Source organism: Rhamphochromis longiceps, linkage group LG16, assembly GCF_057381845.1.
Source record: "Rhamphochromis longiceps isolate RC_006_pf linkage group LG16, R_longiceps_female_GT1.1, whole genome shotgun sequence".
Lineage (NCBI taxonomy): Eukaryota > Metazoa > Chordata > Actinopteri > Cichliformes > Cichlidae > Rhamphochromis > Rhamphochromis longiceps.
The window spans coordinates 9,050,027-9,072,263 of NC_140572.1; the positions used below are offsets into that span (position 1 = coordinate 9,050,027).

At 40.9% G+C, this 22,237-nt stretch overlaps 2 protein-coding genes across 2 annotated transcripts in view; one reads left to right on the forward strand and one right to left on the reverse strand.

The window, feature by feature from the left end:
• The window catches only part of LOC146650561 (uncharacterized), a 115,367-nt gene that overhangs the window by 68,749 nt on the left and 24,381 nt on the right, over positions 1-22,237 (reverse strand). The gene's annotated exons all lie outside the window — the stretch shown is intronic.
• LOC146650567 (olfactory receptor 6N2-like) lies at positions 61-21,363 on the forward strand. The gene is made up of 5 exons (XM_085383554.1): positions 61-984; positions 9,105-9,275; positions 9,498-9,615; positions 20,859-21,256; positions 21,346-21,363. Exons 1-5 carry the CDS (start codon positions 61-63, stop codon positions 21,361-21,363), a joined length of 1,629 nt encoding a protein of 542 aa, XP_085239680.1.

Sequence of the window (22,237 nt, forward strand, 5' to 3'; positions counted from 1 at the left end):
TTTTAATGAATACCATTTATGTCATCTAGTTGTATAGTAAATAACATTTTTGTTAATTGAATGGATGTTGAATTAAATGTAACATTGTTAACTCTAGGTGGGTTTGTAGAATTGCACAAATACAGGTATCTCTATTTTGTGATCATATTTACACTTTATATTCTGATACTCTGCTTTAATTCCACTATAGTTTTCCTTATCTGGACTCACGAAAACCTTCACGAGCCAATGTACATTTTTATTGCAGCTTTGTTAATCAACTCTGTTCTTTACAGCATGATTATCTATCCAAAGCTCTTATCTGATGTTTTGTCTGAAAAACAGATGATATCATATCCACTCTGTCTTTTCCAAGGTTTATCATATTACACCTCGGTTGGTTCAGACTTTTTACTGTTGGCAGCAATGGCATATGACAGGTATATGTCTATATGTAAACCCCTGCAATATCCAGTTATTATGAATAGAATAACTATTTATGTATGTCTGATTTTAGCTTGGCTTATACCTGCTTTTGAAACCTCAGTGATGGGTGTGTTGTATTCGAATGTCAAACTCTGTAGCTTTTCTCTGACAGGAATTTTTTGTAATAATTCACTTTACAAGCTTCAGTGTGTGCCCTCGGTCGCAATATCTATATATGGTGTGGTCATGTTGATAAGGATTGTCCTTCTACCTTTGCTTTTCATACTTTTTACATACATCAGGATTCTTAGAATATCTTACCATTGTTGTAGAGAAGTGAGGAAAAAAGCTGTAAAGACATGTTTACCCCACCTGCTGGTGTTAACCAACTTTTCCTGTTTTATTTTCTTTGATATAATTATAGTTCGACTGGATTCTGATCTATCCAAAACTCTTCGTTTGACATTGACGTTTCAGTCAATTGTATTCCATCCTCTTTTAAATCCAATCATATATGGACTCAAAATGAATGAAATTTTCAAACATATCAAAATATTGTTGTCAAGTTTAATAACACTGGTATTACTGCCCTATTATCAAATGTATGGCATATAATTTGAAATTGTAATGCAAACTAGACAATGGAGTACCTTTTCTCCGATTTTACATACTAGACAGAGGAAAAGAGATCAAATTTATAGAAATGTCATGACATTTATGTAAATGTTGATTTCTGTTCTTCTATTGATGACAACATAATGGTCATAAAACAAAGACAAACAATTTCTTAAACTGTTTCTGGTAATGTTTAAATTCTAAACATCTCATATGCCTGCATTTCACATTTTCCCTTCTATATTGTCATAGATTATTATTTACTATTGTATATTCACATAAAAATAATTTAGTAGAATGAATCAATTAGTAGAAGTCTCTCTTTGATGCTGACAAGCATGTGAATATTCATCACAGTGTCTTCTGTTTTCTCAGTTATATATATATATATATATATATATATATATATATATATATATATATATATATATATATATATATATATATATAGTTTTTTTTAATGAAAAATTCTTTTGAACTTTCCATAACTCATTATTTATAAACATAATATAGTGTATTGTATAGTGTAATGTGTAAATTCAATGCTAATTTCTAACTCTGTTAAATTTACTAAATTCTGTTTTCATGAATACCTGGATGTTAAATGTAATTGTTACACTTTGTAAAACAGAACACCCATTTTATTAAAGGTGAAATAATTTATACAGTTTTTAACTCTCAGTGATGCTGCAGTGTTCATTTGACTTTGAGACCTGAAGTTGTAACCTGCAGCAATGTTAAAGATGATCTACAGGGCTTCAAACATTCAGGAATTATAGTCACCATATAATTCACTTTTCATGGTAAACATTCATTAGATCCATCAGATATAAAGTCATTGTTGGAGCAATACACAAACGCTTATCAGAAACCGAACAAAGTGCAAATAATTTCAATAACATGTAAACACAAGGACTCAGTCCACGAATAGGAGTATTAGAATAGATGTGCTTAATCCCGCTTGTATCATAGGCCTACTAGTACAAGTGGAAATACACTAAAAATTACCTCCAAGTATTCAATACTGAGTACAGTTGAACCCCGACTTACGAAATTAATTCGTTCCCGAGGGTCTTTCAGAAGTCGAAAATTTTCGTAAGTCGAAGCACCCATCGCGCCTTTTGAGTGAATGGTAGGCTATAGGCTAATTGCTAACTGCAACAACAATACGTCGTTCAAGTGGAACAGCGAAGCTCAAGTACGAAAGCCAAGGGGGTTGTCACATGATTTGGAAGGCATTGTGGGCATTGTAGGCATTCTGGGCTCAGCCAATCAGAGACAGTGGATTTTGTTACACGGGCATTTTGCCATAACACGGGCAGAAATATTGCCGTTAAGTGCCGTCGTAACTTGAATTTTTCGTTAAATGGGGTATTCCTAAGTCGGGGTTCCACTGTATTGTAAAACAAATGATTGACATCAAAAAATTAAGCAGGAAGCAGCATAAAGTCTGCTTACAATTATCTCTCATAAACTTATTTTCAGCTGTTTTAACCATTTACAGCTTTTCACATGTTAATGACTTGGTTAACGATCTAACTAGCATATCAACAGTGCGTTTCAGAGACACCCAACAACTGTACCCACACTCCGCACATCACGTGTCTGATTAGCCACATTTAGCTTACCGCCGTAAGCTAAATTATACTTTGTGAACATTATCAGTTTGGATGGCATTTTAACTCGTTAGAGATTAATTTCTTCAGCTTACCGATAACAAAGTTTTAGCCCGCCTGCTCTGTTCGGCTGTAGAAGCAAGAGACCATGAGGCCGCACCTTGACCACCTGGTCAGCTGGACTGGGACAAAAAATCGGTCAGGGCATTTTGCCTAGAGAGTGGCCACAAGGTATTATAGGAAAAACCATAAAACCTTTGGATGACAACAAATGCTGTTGTGACAGTGATGTACACTGTCTTGTTGGTATATATGTATGAGTTCTAAACAGTTTACATCACATGACAACTTAAGGACATCTTCTGGTTTCATCTTCATGTTTCCCTCTCAACAGATATCAAAACCAACATCATGAGCACAAGAAATGACAACATCAAAGAACGCAAGTATGGCGAAGCTCGCGGCTCTCCAACGGGAGATTGAGAGACCAGTGTTGGACTGTAGAACTGCTTTGAAATTCATATGAGCTGTTCGCACTAAAGTAAAAAGCACCATCACTTCATGCGGATAGCCCCTTTGGCGCCAGCTGCAAGGCTGGAGCCGAACAAAAACACCCTGATAACGACTGTGTTTAGTCTGTTCCTTCCCACTTGTTACACCCCGGCCTAGGCAACCGGGGTGCAACGTAGAAAAATAAAAATAAGGAAAATAAAACCACGAAGGCTCTCCACCAAAATCCCAAAACGAAAATATCCCGTGACGAAAGTATTAACAAACCCATTCACAACTATTTACAACAGACTATTTATTTACAACAAAAACACCAAACTATTTACAACACGGGGGAGATCGCGACCATGACACACTGAAACACAGGGTTTAAATACATAGAGGGAGCAATCAGGAAAATGGACAACAGGAGGGAAACACAGCTGGGGCAAATTAGAACTGACGAGACAGGGAAACGTAAACTGAAAACACTAAGATAACACAGACTTTCAAAGTAAACAGGAAACACATAACAGTCACGCCAAAAACAACACACTGACAACACCGAAACGTAACAGTTCCCCCCACCCAAAAATCAAACATTTAACACCAAGTGAAAAGTTTGATCCAGACAGACGAAGCCGATGAAGGCTGGAGCGGTCCCACTGACCCTCCAGCAGACGACGAAGGCTGGAGCGGTCTTACGGACCATCCAGCGAAGGCGGATGAAGGCTGGAGCGGTCCCACGGACCCTCCAGCGACGACAAAGGCTGGGGCGGTCCCACGGACCCTCCCCTCAGCGAAGGCAGACAAAGCTGATGAAGGCTGGAGCGGTCCCACTGACCCTCCAGCAGACGACGAAGGCTGGAGCGGTCCCTCGGACCCTCCAGCGAAGGTGGATGAAGGCTGGAGCGGTCCCACAGACCCTCCAGCGAAGGCAGATGAAGGCTGGAGCGGTCCCACGGACCCTCCAGCGACGACAAAGGCTGGAGCGGTCCCTCGGACCCTCCAGCGAAGGCGGATGAAGGCTGGAGCGGTCCCACAGACCCTCCAGCGAAGGCAGATGAAGGCTGGAGCGGTCCCTCGGACCCTCCAGCGGAGACTGACGGCTGAAGCGAAGGCAGACGAAGCTGATGACGGCTGGAGCGGCCCCACCGACCCTCCAGCAGACGACGAAGGCTGGAGCGGTCCCACGGACCATCCAGCGAAGGCGGATGAAGGCTGGAGTGGTCCCTCGGACCCTTCAGCGAAGGCGAATGAAGGCTGGAGCGGTCCCACGGACCCTCCAGCAGACGACAAAGGCTGGGGCGGTCCCCGGACCCCCCAGCGAAGGCAATCCCGGACGAGCCCCCATATGTTACACCCCGGCCTAGGCAACCGGGGTGCAACGTAGAAAAATAAAAATAAGGAAAATAAAACCACGAAGGCTCTCCACCAAAATCCCAAAACGAAAATATCCCGTGACGAAAGTATTAACAAACCCATTCACAACTATTTACAACAGACTATTTATTTACAACAAAAACACCAAACTATTTACAACACGGGGGAGATCGCGACCATGACACACTGAAACACAGGGTTTAAATACATAGAGGGAGCAATCAGGAAAATGGACAACAGGAGGGAAACACAGCTGGGGCAAATTAGAACTGACGAGACAGGGAAACGTAAACTGAAAACACTAAGATAACACAGACTTTCAAAGTAAACAGGAAACACATAACAGTCACGCCAAAAACAACACACTGACAACACCGAAACGTAACACCACTCCATACAAGGCCACCTGGGTTGGCTGGTAGACTGTTTACTTAGCCTGGCAGGGCGAACTATGGACACGCACACACACACACTTATCCCCCTCCCTTTCCAAACGCCTTCGATGCTTGTTTCCTGCGGGGGAACACGGCGGGTCTGTGTGACGCGCTGGAAGGGTAGCGCTGTGCAGGGCGGCTGCTGTGTTCGCTTCGGATTACTCCTCACCAGTGTTGGTCATGTTACTTGAAAAAAGTAATCAGTAACTAATTACTGATTACTTCCCCAAAACAGTAATCCCATTACTTTACTGATTACTTATTTTCAAAAGTAATTAATTACTTAGTTACTTTTTAAAAACACGATTTACAACCTGAATAGGTGATAAAGTGATAGATCTTTCAGTCCAATTCTACTTTTTCTACATAATCCATCATACAAAATGTAATCAAATGGAAAAGTCTCTTTTTAAAACTTGTTTTATTAGTTTTAATCTTTTAACTTTATGCATCAAGCAAAAATTTAATTATATGCAACATTCTCTGACTGGAAGAAATTTGTTTAATATTTAAACCTATTTTCTGCACATTCCAGCACATAAAATATTTTTGTGTGTTTACACTCACTCTTTCAAATAGATGCAAGTAAAACACAGCAGAAAATAAATAAAGTCAGAGACTCAGCGGTCCTGTTGCTCTATTTTCACCTGTAAAGCAGGAGTAGGGTAGGCGGAGGTTTACCCTGGTGCAGGTGTGCCGCAGCGGTCAGTGGAAGAATCCGCGAGTTTCTCTGTGAGTTTCCCATTACGTCGTAGCGCACTTGGTGCTTGCTTGGAAGTTTAGAGGTTTTTTTCGCTGTAAAAAGAAGTTTTCTTCCCACGCACAACGGACACTAATGTTTTTGTCACTTTTTATGGAATCAAACTTAAAGTAAGGTCAGTACTTCCACGCTTTAAACGCTGCATGCTCATACTCTCTCCCACACTCGATATATTATCCATTGATCTGCACACAGCTGTTGTCACGAACGTCCACTCGCTTACGTCACTGTCATGAGACATTCTCGCAAAAAAATCACGGTTTTAGTAACGCAGTAACGCAGCATTCCTACGGGAAAGTAACGGTAATCTAATTACCGTTTTTGCAATAGTAATCCCTTACTTTACTCGTTACTTGAAAAAAGTTATCGGATTACAGTAACGCGTTACTGCCCATCTCTGGTAGTAACAACCCCCTAAGCACCCTGATTTTGAATGACCAGTAGTAAAACTGTAGCAATGTTGATGGCCTTTTCCCATTCCAAATAAATTTAGACACCACAGAGTGTATATTCTTAAAGCAAGACAGAGGAGGGAGAAGTGGCAACATGAATAAAAGGAAATTAAGACATGACAGTATGTTCATTTTGACTATGTTGAGGCCCTAGTCTTAGTGTGGGGCAGGTCAACGCTGCAGTGATCTGAGTGATCAGATATCAAGATTGGCTGAATACAAATTAGTGACGTGTCGGTCGCGAACGAAATGGCACAAAAATGGCTCTTAGAGCCAACTCTTTGAAGTGAACAACGCGAGCCGGCTCCTTACTCACCAGGGGGCAGCTTTGTGTAGCCAAATGTTAAAGTCATGAATTCGCCTTAAGGGGCCATGTTGATATTATGAAGTAAATTGCATCATACAGTTTGAAGTACCTTTTTTCATTCTTCTAAGGCATATGCGAGTGCGCATGTACACACACACACACACACACACACACACACACACACACACACACACACACACACACACACACACACACACACACACACACACACAAGAATGAATGAAAATATGAATATTTTGATTTCTTAAATGTCACAGTTGTACAGTAATAACTCCGATAGTGTTATCAGTTCATCAGTGGCAAACGGGGAAAGGAGAAGAAAGTAGTTGCGAAACAAATACATCAAAAGAGTATTGATTATTAATCGCGAAGCTCTGAGAGCTTGGTAATATTCTACTTTGCTATGCATGTGTTTGAGGAGATTTTACAGGCAGAGATCCTTAACATCACTGTATCCACAGAATGGCCTACAGGTAAGACTTAATCACACAAGGAGAAAAATGAAAATGAAAGCCGTTGACTCAATGGAATGCATAGAATGCTAAGAGCCTTCAATTCAGTGGGGATGTGGCGAACATGTCATGGTCCTGAGTCTGAGGACTCGGTGTTTTGTGTTTCTTTATATTCTTCTATATTCTTGTTTATTCTGCCTTGTCTTTTGTTTAGGTTTGCTATGTGTTAGTGTGTTTGTTTCATGCCTGCCTGTGTTCCCTCTGTCTGTCCATGGTGTCACTGTGTCTGCTCGTGAGTCTGCCTGCCAAGTTCAGTGTCCTGTCTGGTTCTCTGTGTCTGTTAGTTTCCTGTTTTATTCTGAAAGTTCATGTCTCATGTCAATGTGTTCAGTTTTACCTCTCTCCTGTCTCGTTAGCCTAATTTCTCCCAGCTGTGTCTCCCTCCTGTTGTCCATTTCCTAATTACTCCCCTGTGTATTTAAGCCCTGTGTTTTCCTGTGCTCTCTGTCTTGTCGTACCCTCAACTTGCTGTGTGTTCATGGCTTCCAGGCCTCCTGCACCTCAGTTAGAGTTTTGTTTGCTTTTGTGAGTTTTATTTTATGTTGAAGTTTTGTTCCAGCAATAAAGCCGCATTTTCAGTTTAAACCTCGTTTCCTAAGAGTCCTGCATTTTGGGTTCACCACTCCTGCCTGCCTGCCACACAGCCAACCATGACAGAACAACACTAAAGGCCAACTTCAAGCTAGAGCAAGTTCTGAATAGTCAGTTGAATGGGAAGAACAACATCTGGCCAATCAACACCTGCACCCTGCCGGCAGTGTTGGGGAGTAATGGAATACATGTACCGGCGTTACGTATTTAAGATACAAAATATGAGTAACTGTATTCCATTACAGTTACCGTTTAAAAAGGTGGTATTCAGAATACAGTTACCTTATTGAAATAAATGGATTACACGGCGGTCTTTCCCTGTTTCATATATTAGGCTATGCCCTCTCTATTTTTGGTAATTCCACGCCAGTGGAAACCCAAAGAAAGCACGCATTAAGAGGCTCTAATGCCTCTGAATCTCGCGCCCCATGTCACCTGTACTTGCGGCCGCCTAATGACTTGAAGAAATATTTTTTAAAATTATTATTCAAAATAATTTAATACGAAGGCAATAGGCAGAGTGTTGCAGACATAGCCCTAAAGAAGGTAGTCTCATGGGCAGTGTAGTCCATGCTGCAGGGAGAATGGACTGCCATACCTGTTATGTTTCTGTGAGCGAGGGAGGGAGAAGAAGGAGAGTCGAAAAGTACGAGTTGTCACCGACCAGAAACGGGAGATGGAGATGTGAATATAATAATAACCACTGCCACCAAAAGGTTTTTGGCTATGACCCCGACATGGAACCCGACATATTAGCCAGAGGTCCCTTTACTACAGTTTGGAGCTGCTGACCTGTTTTATATATGCGCGGAATAGTTTTATATACTAGATTGCTGCAAAAAGTGCAGCCTTACCTAATTTTACTCATTTTATATTGAGATTTGAAAATCTAGTTGGTATTGATATGGCGAGTAACCTTCAGTATTAGTAATAAATCACACAGCAATAGTACATTCGTGTAGTTGTAAAAAGCATGATAATATATTAAGTAATCCAAAGTATTCAGAATACGTTACTCTCGTTGAGTAACGTAACGGAATACGTTACAAAATACATTTTGGGCCATGTATTCTGTAATTTGTAGTGGAATACATTTTTAAAGTAACCTTCCCAACACTGTCTGCTGGTGATCAAATACCCTGCTGGGATAATAAGCTAGCCAAAAAAGGAAATAGAAGCCACTAACATCAAGACAAGAAAGCTCCTTCTCCTGATTTAATGTCCACAACTCACAGCTGCTTATTGAATACCTCAGGGAGCAGAAACCCAAGAAAGAAGAGGAGCAAGGAGAAGGACCATCATTGACGGACAGGCCCCTGCATGTTATGTATCTATTCATCTTCCTGACCAATGCAAGATCCTTCACAAAGAAAATGGAGGAGCTACAATCACAACCTACTATAACAGATTTGTCTATGAGTGTCGTTTACTGATTGTAACTGAATCCTGGATCCTGGCTCCATCCTGGCTCCATCAAAACATCCCAAATGCCTCAATGCCTCTGGTCCTATTCTGCCAGGACCAGAGGAAGAATAACCTGAACCAGAAGCTGCTGCTGGCCTTCTACCACCCCTCAGTAGAGTGCGTGGTCTCCTACTCCCTGGGTGTTTGGTACAAAGGGGCCACTACTGAGAACAGGAAAGCTGTGCAGAGGATAATTACACTGCAAAAACAGTTGTCCCACGTTATAGTGAGGGACAACTGTACACCCTTTAATGGAAACTGTATTCCCTGATAATGTGCAACATAATGTTCCCTGAATTACAGATATACTAGAAAACAATATAATAGAAAAAAAGAATAAGAAACATAAAAAAGACCAAGTACTATACTATGTACAGATGGTTACTTTATACAATAAAATACTCCAAGATTCTCCTTATCTCTTTATATTTTTCTGTGTCCGTAACAGCCTACTGATAAAGGAGGTGCTCTGGGCCTCCACAGTCTCATGCATGGGCTGAGTGTGCACAATGGGCAAAGCTTGGCTTCTCCTTTCACCCACCTCCTCTATGAGATCTATGGGAGTGGTCAGGACAGAGGTGGCGCTCTTTACCAGTCTATCAGTCTGTTTCCTGTCCCTCTCTGTGCTACCACCTCCAGGGCAGATAACAAAATAAAAGGTAGCAGAAGCCTTCAAAGTGTCATAAACGGTCCTCAGCAATGTCCTGCATAACCCAAAATACCTCAGCTTGCCCAGCAGATGGAACTTGTTAAGGTGAACACCCAGGAATTTGTATGTGTCGACCACATCAATATCCAAACTATGGATGTTCACTGGTGCGATGGATGGTGGTTGGTTGAGTTTACACCAGATGATGAAGTCGGTGATGATCTTCCTATACTCTAGATCGTTCCCCTCAGACATCCATCAATGACTGTATCATCAGAGAATTTCTGGAGGTGGCAGTTAGGAAGGGAGAAACAAAAACATGACTCTCACAGTGCTTCCAGTACTCTCCAGGTGTGACAGTGATCTGTGCAGGAGGTACATGACTGCATCATTCACCCCAATACTAGGATAGTAAGCGACCAGCAGGGGATCCAGCAGTTTACTCACCAGAGTTGTGAGATGTTTGAGAATTAACCTCTCCAGGTTCTTCAGGGTATACTACACGATTAACATACTATCTCCCTTTAAGAATTTCCACATTTCCATAAGACCTGGATTTGTAAGCAAGCCCATGGTACAGACGCCCATGGTGAATCTTCTATCAGGAGAATATCAATAGTGACACTATTCAGACAGTTCTTTATATAAAACAGGAGAGTGGTTGTGTAGTTCTCTATGTTTTCTTGTGTAAACAGATCACAGTAATACCCCTTTTCAATCAGTACATACAGTACTCGGATCAGCTCAAGGCAACTCAACTTGACTCAGCTTGTTTAAATTTAAATTGAGTACCACCGAGTGGGGTCATAAAAGCGATGTCGCCAAATGTCCCCTGACATCATATATATGCGACACGAACGCCACAAGAAAAGAAGGAAGTCGAGCTGATGGTATACCTCGACTTCCAAACTGGATCTGCTGGGGATGAGTTGGAATCAAACAAATTCCAACTTATTTGTTTGATTTCTGAGCATTCTGGCACTTATGATGTAAATACTGGGCAGTGGTTGTTTATGGAGAGACTTCTTTAGTCTGTTTGTATTCTGACTCTGTAGCCCTGCTTCTGTTTCCTTGTCTCTAATAATGTTGGTCACTTTCATAAGTTATGTCAGAGTTTGATCCACCATGTTATATAATTTAGAAAATATCTAATTAGCAATGGCTTTCAATAACCTGGATTTAAAAAACAACAACAACGAAAAAAACAACAACACTGCTTAACACTGTCAGTCATGGACTGATGTCCACAGCACCAGGACCTCAATCTTACTGGTTTAGGATGCCCTTCAAGAAGCCTGGAGAACTATTCCTGAAGACTATTTAAAGAAATTCAGTAAAAATTGCTCAAAAGAGTTCAAGCTGTGTTGAACACATATTGACTTTCAAGCTTGTTAGAATTGTATTCAGTATTTTTTTGCCTTCAATTCATCATTCAACATAATCATTCTCCAGCAAGTCATTCACTAACTGGATCTGCTGGGGATCAGCACCTCACTCTTTAACTGGCTACTAAATTTTCTGACAGGAAGACAGGAGACAGTACAGGTCGACAGCAACACCTCATGCACTAGAATGCTGAACACGTGTGTTGAGACCCTTGTTTTCACTCTGGTGACCCATGACTGCACACCATCACACAGCTCCAACCTATTCATCAAATTTGCAAGTGACACAACTAAAACTCACACCTTGCACACCCCACTAACCATGAATGGTGCTGCTGTGGAGAGGGTTAGCGGCACAAAGTTCCTAGGTGTGCACATCTCAAAAGATCTCTCCTAGCCAAAAAACACAGCATCACTGGTTAGTAACGCCCAGCAGCGACTCTACTTTCTCCACAAACTGAGGAGAGCAAGAACTTCAACCCCCATGATCAAAACCTTCTAGAGAAAGAAAGCAGCAGAGAGGATCATGGGGGCTTCGCTGGAGCTCTACCATTGCCCTTTCACTGAATCCCCCGACCCACTTGCACACAAACTCTTGCCCACAAGCACTCAGATTGTGTTGGACACTTTTGTTTATATAAGATTGAGAGGCTGCCGGACACTGGCGCCACCGGGCCCTCTGACCACCACCCGTAGGCAACGGGTGAAGTGTCTTGCCCAAGGACACAACGACCAAGACTGTTCAAGCCAGGGCTCGAACTGGCAACCTTCCGATTACAAGACGAACTCCTAAATCTTGAGCCACAATCGCACGATAATAAGCATTATGAGGCGGAGGGTGGGGGTGGCTTTTGCTGGGTGTTTAATATTTCTGCTAAGTACTCTTTAAAATACCAGATTAGAGCGGATGGTGTAGGTTTAAGTTTATTAGACTGATCAGTATTGCTGAATAAAGAAATATTTTGGGTGCAGTGTATTTTTTAATAGCTTTAGTGTTTTGCTTTTTAAAACTTGAGTATGAACTTTCACAAAATGCAGCAAGATATAAAAAAAAACCTAAAACGTTTTATTGATTATAAAATACACTGCATCGTATTCATATCAGTATCGGCTGATATCCAAAATTATGATATCAGTATTGGACATAAAAAAAAGTGGTATCGTGCCATCTCTGAAACCCGCCACCTCTCACTGAGGGCAACTCCAGACTGAGACAGAGTCCAGCTCCTCTCCAGGAGAATGGTTCCAGAGCCCAAGCCATGCATTGAGGTGAGCTCAACTATATCTGATCAGTATCTCTCAGTCTTATGCACTAATTCAGGCTCCTTCCCCACCAGAGAAGTGACGTTACATATCCCAGTTGCTATTCTTGGAAGCTGGGGATCGCTACGCCAGGGCATTGCAATATTAGTTTCAGAATTTAGTTTTTCAAAATATGTCTTAGTAAGTCTAACAAATCAATTCAGTTAGTTGATCACTGGTAATTGTTATACTATATCAAATTTTTGAGAAAGTTATCAAAGATTTTTGTGGTTTGCAAGTTTTGTTGCTGGACGGAATTTGACTGCACTGAGTCTTTTAGACTCAGATGCAAAGAGCGGCTCTTAGTTTTTTGTAATGTGAAGAACAGGGAAAAGGCTTTGTCCAGAGAGTGAAATTCCCACTGAGCTGTTGACACAATAAAGCCCATGTAAGAAGTTCCAGGTACACCTTCCCTTTCAGTTGTTATCTGTCACTATTGTGGTGTGGTCATGCAACAATAACAGTTTTTCCACTGGAGAAAATCTGTGCAGCAGCATCCCAGACAACAACTTCTATATGTTCTGCCAGGTTCATGTGACCACAGGGCCCACGCCACTGTCTGACAGATAAGTTGCTGTTATGAGTCTTTCACATTGTTCAATGCCACTAGCAGTCAGAAGGGAATAACATGAAATGGAAATCTCAAAGATAACCACGGTTCTTTGTAACTTCAGACATCTGTGACAAAGTTGAGTGGATTGTTGCTTTGCCATTCTTTTGTGGCAAAAGCCCACACTTTTCTGCTAACTTTTTCAAGTGTTCCCCTCTCCACAGTAAAAAATGTAAGAAATATAATTCTCCTAAAATGCATTAATTATTGTTTTCTTTCCACATTGCACTGTGGTTCACAATCTGATATCATATATTATAATCTGATATCATGATTTGTCTCTTTCCACTACAAGACACTTGCTTTATCCAAAACACAGTCATATTCAAAGTAATCCCAAATTGGACTCTGGCGCTTTCTCCCGACTTTTCCTGACATGATTCTGCGCGTGGACGGAGCAGCAACACAGACGACTAGAGTAACGTACTGCCACCTGCTGGCATAATTAGACAGCAAGGAAAAAATCTGGAAACTAAACTTCATTTTCACCCTTGACTATTGTATGACACGCACACATCAATGAAAACTAAACACACTTTTGCTATAAATTCAGTTACTTTTAGTTAGTTTTGTGAACACTCATTACAGTTTTAGTTAGTTTTCCTTTTTTTGTTTTTATTTTTATTTCCGTTAACGAAAATGTTTTTTCACTTCTAGTTTTCATTATTACGTTAGTTTTTGTTAACAATAATAACCTTGGTATGATGTATGATGACAGATCATACAGACAAAAATATCAACTGATAAAGTTTGGTGAAATTGTTTACATGTTCTTGAAGAACTTAATGAGTCCCATTGAGAATGGGAAGTTGTCTGATAAAACAAAGCCACAGAGCCAATTACTTCTTAGTTCGGTGCTGGAAAAGCATTACTACAATACATTAAGACTTGTCTTTTCATTTGATTTTTAATGAATACCATTTATGTCATCTAGTTGTATAGTAAATAACATTTTTTCTCATTGAATGGATGTTGAATTAAATGTAACATTGTTAACTCTAGGTGGGTTTGCAGAATTGCACAAATACAGGTATCTCTATTTTGTGATCATATTTACACTTTATATTCTGATACTCTGCTTTAATTCCACTATAGTTTTCCTTATCTGGACTCACGAAAACCTTCACGAGCCAATGTACATATTTATTGCAGCTTTGTTAATCAACTCTGTTCTTTACAGCATGATTATCTATCCAAAGCTCTTATCTGATGTTTTGTCTGAAAAACAGATGATATCATATCCACTCTGTCTTTTCCAAGGTTTATCATATTGCACCTCGGTTGGTTCAGAATTTTTACTGTTGGCAGCAATGGCATATGACAGGTATGTGTCTATATGTAAACCCCTGCAATATCCAGTTATTATGAATAGAATAACTATGTATGTATGTCTGATTTTAGCTTGGCTTATACCTGCTTTTGAAACCTCAGTGCTGGGTGTGTTGTATTCGAATGTCAAACTCTGTAGCTTTACCCTGACAGGAATTTTTTGTAACACTTCAGTTTACAAGCTTCAGTGTGTGCCCTCGGTCGCAATATCTATATATAGTATGGTCATGTTGATAAACATTGCCCTTCTACCTTTGCTTTTCATACTTTTTACATACATCAGGATTCTTAGAATATCTTACCATTGTTGTAGAGAAGTGAGGAAAAAAGCTGTAAAGACATGTTTACCCCACCTGCTGGTGTTAACCAACTTTTCCTGTTTTATTTTCTTTGATATAATTATAGTTCGACTGGATTCTGATCTATCCAAAACTCTTCGTTTGACATTGACGTTTCAGTCAATTTTATTCCATCCTCTTTTAAATCCAATCATATATGGACTCAAAATGAATGAAATTTTCAAACATATCAAAATATTGTTGTCAAGTTTAATAACACTGGTATTACTGCCCTATTATCAAATGTATGGCATATAATTTGAAATTGTAATGCAAACTAGATAATGGAGTACCTTTTCTCCGATTTTACATACTAGACAGAGGAAAAGAGATCAAATTTATAGAAATGTCATGACATTTATGTTAATTTTGATTTCTGTTCTTCTATTGATGACAACATAATGGTCATAAAACAAAGACAAACAATTTCTTAAACTGTTTCTGGTAATGTTTAAATTCTAAACATCTCATATGCCTGCATTTCACATTTTCCCTTCTATATTGTCATAGATTATTATTTACTATTGTATATTCACATAAAAATAATTTAGCAGAATGAATCAATTAGTAGTCTCTCTTTGATGCTGACAAACATGTGAATATTCATCACAGTGTCTTCTATTTTCTCAGTTATATATATTTATGCAGCTAAATAAGCTAATTAAAATTTACACTTCTCTGGGTAAAAAATTTGATTTTTCTGTTGATCCTATCATCAGAACATTTTGAAGCCTTTAATTTGTCCATCTATCCATTTGGTGTATCTCTTCATGTAATGTGGTAGGTATTTGTAGAGAAAGGATAGACAGTCACTGACACACGCTCACGTTGTGGCTTGTGATGGTCGACGGCTGACCACATGACCAATTGCAAAGTCACCTCCATCAGCTACATGAAGTTTACAATACTTAAAAAAAAAATAATAATAATTTTTTTTAACCCTTTGACTGCCTCACCAAGAAAAATACAATGAAAAAATTATTTGTTCATATTTTCTATTCCTTTAGGTCAATAATGATCACAATTAAAAAAAAAAATTATACACACCTTATAGTTTTTTAAATATTACCCTCTACCAAACGGTTGAGATGTCTCTCTATGGTACAACTACATAAAGTTCTACAGACATAACTAGTAGAAAAAAGTAAAGGTTATACTCATTTTGCAAAACAATAACTACCCAATTTTGTGTTTGACCCACTTTATTGTGGTAGTAAAACATCAAACATTGTTGGATTCCATTTCAACAGTGGGCGTTATAATAACAAACCACAAAATGTATAAAACACAAAAATATTGTAAATTTGATCAAAAACTTGATCTGCAATTACCGAAAATTCATAAACATACAAATTCACTTTTGACCTGTTGTTAACATAAACTTTTCACTGTAGTGTTGGAACAGCACTAACATTTTTTATTTTATCTTCCAGAAAATTCTGGTGGTATATTATATACCATTGCCATTTTGCACTGAAAAATTTGAGAACACACTGAAACAGTTCTGGCTCTTTTCTTTTGCCGTTCATGCAACTTCACCAATACCCCTTGATGATTAGATCTTCTGGTGGTACACTGCAAAGCATTCCTGACTGGCATTCAAGCACAAGAAAACATTGGATTTTTGGCATTTCCATCTTGAGACGCCCTTTGGACAGTAATTGCATCGGCCTCGCTTGTCACAGTGAAGTGGCCAATGCCCAAAGCAGTCATATCGCACATCTGGCTGTGGTTTCTTTGGTGGTGGTGAAGAGCTGGATGATGGTCGGCCAACTTTGGATGCTGGCTTGTTGACTTGTTTCAAGCTATGCGCAACTGCCAGGCAGAATCTTTTGAGTGTGATTGGTTTCTGGTTTAGTTGTCCACATTCCCTCTTGTAGACCAGCCAGGAATTTGCAATGGACAGATCAAGCATGTAACCAAAGAGTGGCAGGTACCATCTTGTAGACTTGGCTGGGGTCTTGTACAGGTGTACCAGCATGTCAGAGAGATCTATCACTCCCATATGCTCATTGTATGCAGGGATGAGTGATGGGCATGGGATCATAACTTTCGCCTTGGACTCTTTGCTCCAGCGTTTGACAGTTGAAAGTGGCATGATCCCAGAAGCATTACTTAGCAGGTTCACACATTTGTTGTCAAACCATTTAACTGCGATCACACCTTCAGCAGACCTGTAGTCAAAAGCTCCACGCCCTCTCTTCATCAGCTCTTTGTCTGTCATCAAAGTGGCTCCACCTGTGCGATTTGGTCGAACAGTGCCAATGCAAATCCAAATTTAAACATGTCATATTTACATGTATAGATCATTAAATTATTTATATTCAATAGTAAATAGTCAATTTCATATGTTAAAACAACAGTTCTAAACATTAGCTAAGTTTTGCTACTCTTACCATCAATTGACAAATCAACCGTTTGGTTGAGCATGTTTTTAAAAAAATATTATGGATTTATTACAGCTATTTTCTGGTATCAAATGACATAATCATGTTCAGTAAAGACTCTGAGATGTTTATACTGAAGAAAAATGTACTTACCTTTAAAATTTTTAGCCAAAACAGTCCATGTGTCCAGAGTGATTTTTTGCTTTCTGATTTCCTGGTTGGAGGGTGGCAGATGAGGCCTGCCATATCCTGACACAGTGCCATCTAGTGTTTTTTTTTTAGGATAACATAACTCAACCAAGTGGTAGAGATGGCTCAATAAGGTTGAGTTAAGCTAAGTACTCCAGTTCATTATATATAGTCTCTCAAAATATGCTAAACCAAATGGTTGAGCAGGCAGTCAAATTCTTTTGAACTTTCCATAACTCATTATTTATAAACATAATATAGTGTATTGCATAGTGTAATGTGTAAATTCAATGCTAATTTCTAACTCTGTTAAATTTACTAAATTCTGTTTTCATGAAGACCTGGATGCTAAATGTAATTGTGACACTTTGTAAAACAGAAATGGTAAAATGGTAAATGGCCTGTATTTATATAGCGCTTTACTAGTCCCTAAGGACCCCAAAGCGCTTTACATATCCAGTCATCCACCCATTCACACACACATTCACACACTGGTGACGGCAAGCTACATTGTAGCCACAGCCACCCTGGGGCGCACTGACAGAGGCGAGGCTGCCAAACACTGGCGCCACCGGGCCCTCTGACCACCACCAGTAGGCAACGGGTGAAGTGTCTTGCCCAAGGACACAACGACCGAGACTGTCCAAGCCGGGGCTCAGAACACCCATTTTATTAAAGGTGAAATAATTTAGACAGTTTTTGACTCTCAGTGATGCTGCAGTGTTCATTTGACTTTGAGACCTGAAGCGGACAGAGTTTTGGACCCGTGCTAAGACATTTTTTCACAGATTTTTGAGCACTGTGTACCACATAAAATTGGTTCAAGGTCAGTATGCATAGCCAGAATTCATACATAAGGTGCACTGTTGATTTTTGTGAAAATTAGAGGATTTAAAGTGCACCTTTATAATCCAAAAAATACAGTAATGTAATGGTCTTCTAACAGGTATCATTCAGAAAGCATTAAATTGACTGTAGATCGTGCAAAATACAGCAGCTAGACATCTTCTAAAGACTAAGAAAAATTAGCATATTGCATTAGAATTGATTTTAAGATTTTACTAATTACCTGTCCTTCATGGCCTGGGCTCAGAATATATACTAGAAGTGCTTCTCCTGTACCAGCAAGCACTTTGGTTATGGAAAGTTATATACAAATAATAATAATAATAATAATAATAATGATATTTTATTATTATTTTATCTACACTACTAAGTCTACCCACCTCTGTATGAGGTATGATGTATGATGACAGATCATACAGACAAAAATATCAACTGATAAAGTTTGGTGAAGTTGTTTACATGTTCTTGAAGAACTTAATGAGTCCCATTGAGAATGGGAAGTTGTCTGATAAAACAAAGCCACAGAGCCAATTACTTCTTAGTTCGGTGCTGGAAAAGTATTACTACAATACTGTTACGGCCCTGGGTCTCGGAGAGAGTGAGACTACCCTTTTGTGCTTGTGCAAATCTAAGTGTGCCAGGACTCGTGGATGACTGGCTGCTGGGAGTCCTGTGCCAGCCTTCTTACCCCTATCTTCCCTGCTTAGCCTCTGTGTCCTTGTCTTGTCTCGTGTGCATTACTTTCCCTGGAACAGTCGCTCACTGTCGTTCTCTAAACCTAAAAGAGAATTATGGATTTGATCAACTGGTCTCTGAATGCTATTGACACCCTTTTCTCAACGAGAAGTCTGGGCTCGGGAGAGCCTGAGTACCCTGGAGGGACTTTCCCTGCCGGATACACGATGGACGGGTGGCAGAACTGGAGGGTCATGTGCCTGTCGATCAAGGACGCTGAAGATATCTACCTATTCGGAACCATGATAACAGGGTTCTTGCTGATCGGAGCTGGCTTGGCCCTGGTTTATCGGAGAAATAAGAGAGCAGAACCGGCTGTTCAAACCCCCCCAAGGCTGCCCGCTGGAATTGAAACGATGGGACGAGGCGCGACCTCTCACAATGAACGCAGCATGGTTAACACCTTGGAGACGCTTACAGCAAAACAACACCATTGAGCGTATGGGGGGATACATCAGAGAGAGGCCTGCTCAAAATGAGACCCTTGAGCGAAAGTTGGAACACATCGCGGAACGGATCACTGCAGTTGTGGGGTCTCAGAATCAAAAGAATGATAACACCATGGAACAGAAGTTTGATACCATCATGGGGAGGCTCGCGACTCTCCAACGGGAGATTGAGAGACCAGCGTCAGAGTGTTAAAGAGCAACTTGACATTCTCCTGGGCTGCTCGCATGAAAAAATCAACAAAATCAACATCAAAATGCGGACACCACCACGGCGCCAGCTGCAGGCCCAAGGCTGGAGCCGAACAATCACTCCCTGATAACGACTGTGTGATGACTATTCTTCCCATCCCATGCAAGGACACCTGGATTGGCTGGAGGACTGTTTACTTAGCCTGATAGGGCGAAGGACACTGTCTCTGCTGAACTATGGACACGCACACACATACACTTACACTGATAAGCATCCCCCCTCCCCTTCCAGCGCCTTCGATGCTTACCTCCCCCCCCATGATTTGGACATCGGGTCAGCTGGCGGCGCAGTCGAAAGATTGCAGCAGTCCCAGATCAGATGTGCACACTGTGTTTATTGTGTTATGATATCCCCTACCCAACCCTGTGGCTTGTCATGTCTTTCATAATGTTGTGCTGTGGCCATTCATGTGCTTTTTTTTCTGCAGAGTTTTTTTTGTTTCCTGTTCTCGTGCTGTCCTACCATGGAAGCACAGCATGAGTGGAGGTCTCTTGTTTTCCTCTTGTACCCTCCCGTTGTTGTGTACATTTCAGTGTTCTTTTCTGTAACGCTACCAATCTCCGACTTGTAACCCCATGTGATGTCTGTGTTATGTGTGTAAGGTCGGGGGGTCCCATTTCACTGCAGGGCAACCGGCTTGTGACAAATAAAGCTGATTCTGATTCTGATTATGCAGATCACAGTGTGCCAGACCTCGCGGACGATTTGCTGCCTGGCGATCCCATGACCCCTCCATGACCAATTGACTGGCTGATTGTCTGCACCTGGGAGTATAAAAGGCTGAAGATCCTTCACACTAGGGGGAACTGCTGCTTTGAAGTGAACATGCAGTGTCCTTCTCGTCTGCTCTGCATGTGAATCTTGTTTGTTAAACCTCTTTGCTGTGTTGCTCTTTGTTTAAACCTGATATACAGCTGAACTTAGTTTCATTAGAGTTTTGTGATGCTGGCTTGCCTTAGTTACCCTTAGCTTTTATTTTGTGTGCTGCCAGCCTGCTTTAGTTAACCCTTAGCTTTTACGCGTGACTGTTTCGTTTGTTCTTTATGTAATAATTATATGCCCAGTGGTCTGTTGAACAGCCCTGTCGGTAGTGATGGCCAAATGAAGCTTTCTGAAGCACTGAGGCTTGTATTGAAAAACGGTTCATTACTCGAAGCGCATACTGAGAGACACCGAAGGGTCTCAGACCTTAATCCTTTCTAGTGCTTTACCTTTCTCAGCAGACAGTGCATGCGGCTTTAATGTTGTGCTGCGTGGAATAGAGATGGGTTATGCTCCCAGACCCGTTCACCAGGTCTATATCAAATCAGAACTCGTTACGGGATTTTTCCCTGTCGCAGTATGTCCGTCCTTACCAATAGAGGGGGTGGCCATGTTGCTAGGAAATGATATTACGGGCGAATTAGTGCGTCCTAGTCTGGAGGTGCTGGATAAGCCCTTCAGTTCTAATGCCCCAGATATTTCTGTGACCCCAAAGCTGTACCCAGCCTGTGTGGTTACTCGTGCCCAAGCCCGTAAAGATGGTGACGTTACCCTCGCTGATTCTGTGTTGATGTCCTCATTTTCTGAGGAGGGTGCCACGTTACCTGACGACAACAATGTTTTGTCTTCCCCAGACTTGGTAAACCCTGAGGAGCCTAGTCCATCTGTAAAAGAAATACCACTGCCTTTAACCAGAGAAAATCTGTCGGCGGCCCAGTTGGCTGATGAATCGTTGCAGCGATGTTTTAAGCATGTGGTAAGTGCTGAGCAAGCTAAGAATGAGCAACAAGCCTTTTTCATAGAACAAGCTGTGCTAATACGTCAATGGTTTCCATTGGGTGCTAGGAGTGTGGACTGGAGTAAGGTTAAGCAGATTGTCATACCCACGCTGTATCGGTCAAAGATCCTGGCGCTTGCTCGTGAAAGCCAGTGGTCAGGACATTTAGGCATCAAAAAAACGTATCAGTTACTATTAAAACACTTCTTCTGGCCTGGCATGAAACGTGATGTGGCTGCTTTCTGCCGTAGTTGCCATATGTGTCAACTTGAGGGTAAACCAAATCAGGTTATACCCCCTGCACCATTATGTCCCATCCAAGTAGTCGATCAACCATTTGATCACGTCATAGTAGACTAAGTAGGTCCACTACCAAGAACAACGTCAGGAAACCAATATTTACTCACCATTATGTGTGCTGCTACACGTTTCCCTGAGGCTATTCCACTGCACAAATTACGGCAAGGTCTGTTGTGAGAGCCCTTACTAAGTTTTTTCTACATTCGGACTGCCTAAAGTTGTCATAAAAGATCAAGGTTCTAACTTTCAATCTAAATTATTCAAGCAAGTAGCTAAAAACCTACAAATCAAACAGGTTGTGTCTTCTGCCTATCACCCAGAATCCCAAGGAGCTTTAGAGCGGTGGCATCAAACCTTAAAAGCCATGCTCCGCAAGTATTGCTTAGAGGCCAAAGTGGATTGGGATGAAGGGATTCCCTTTGTGTTGTTTGCTGCTCGCGAAGCTGTCCAAGAGTCACTCGGGTTCAGTCCCTCTGAACTAGTGTTTGGCCACACGCCTCGTGGCCCGCTTAAATCAATGAAAGAGAAATTTGATCCAGGAAGGGAGCCCTAGAGTGGGAGTGACCAAGTATGTGCAGGATTTCTGTGAGCGTTTGAGTCAGGCTAATGCTCTGGCTAAGCAGCACCTCACTGTTTCACAAGGAAAAATGAAACACGCTT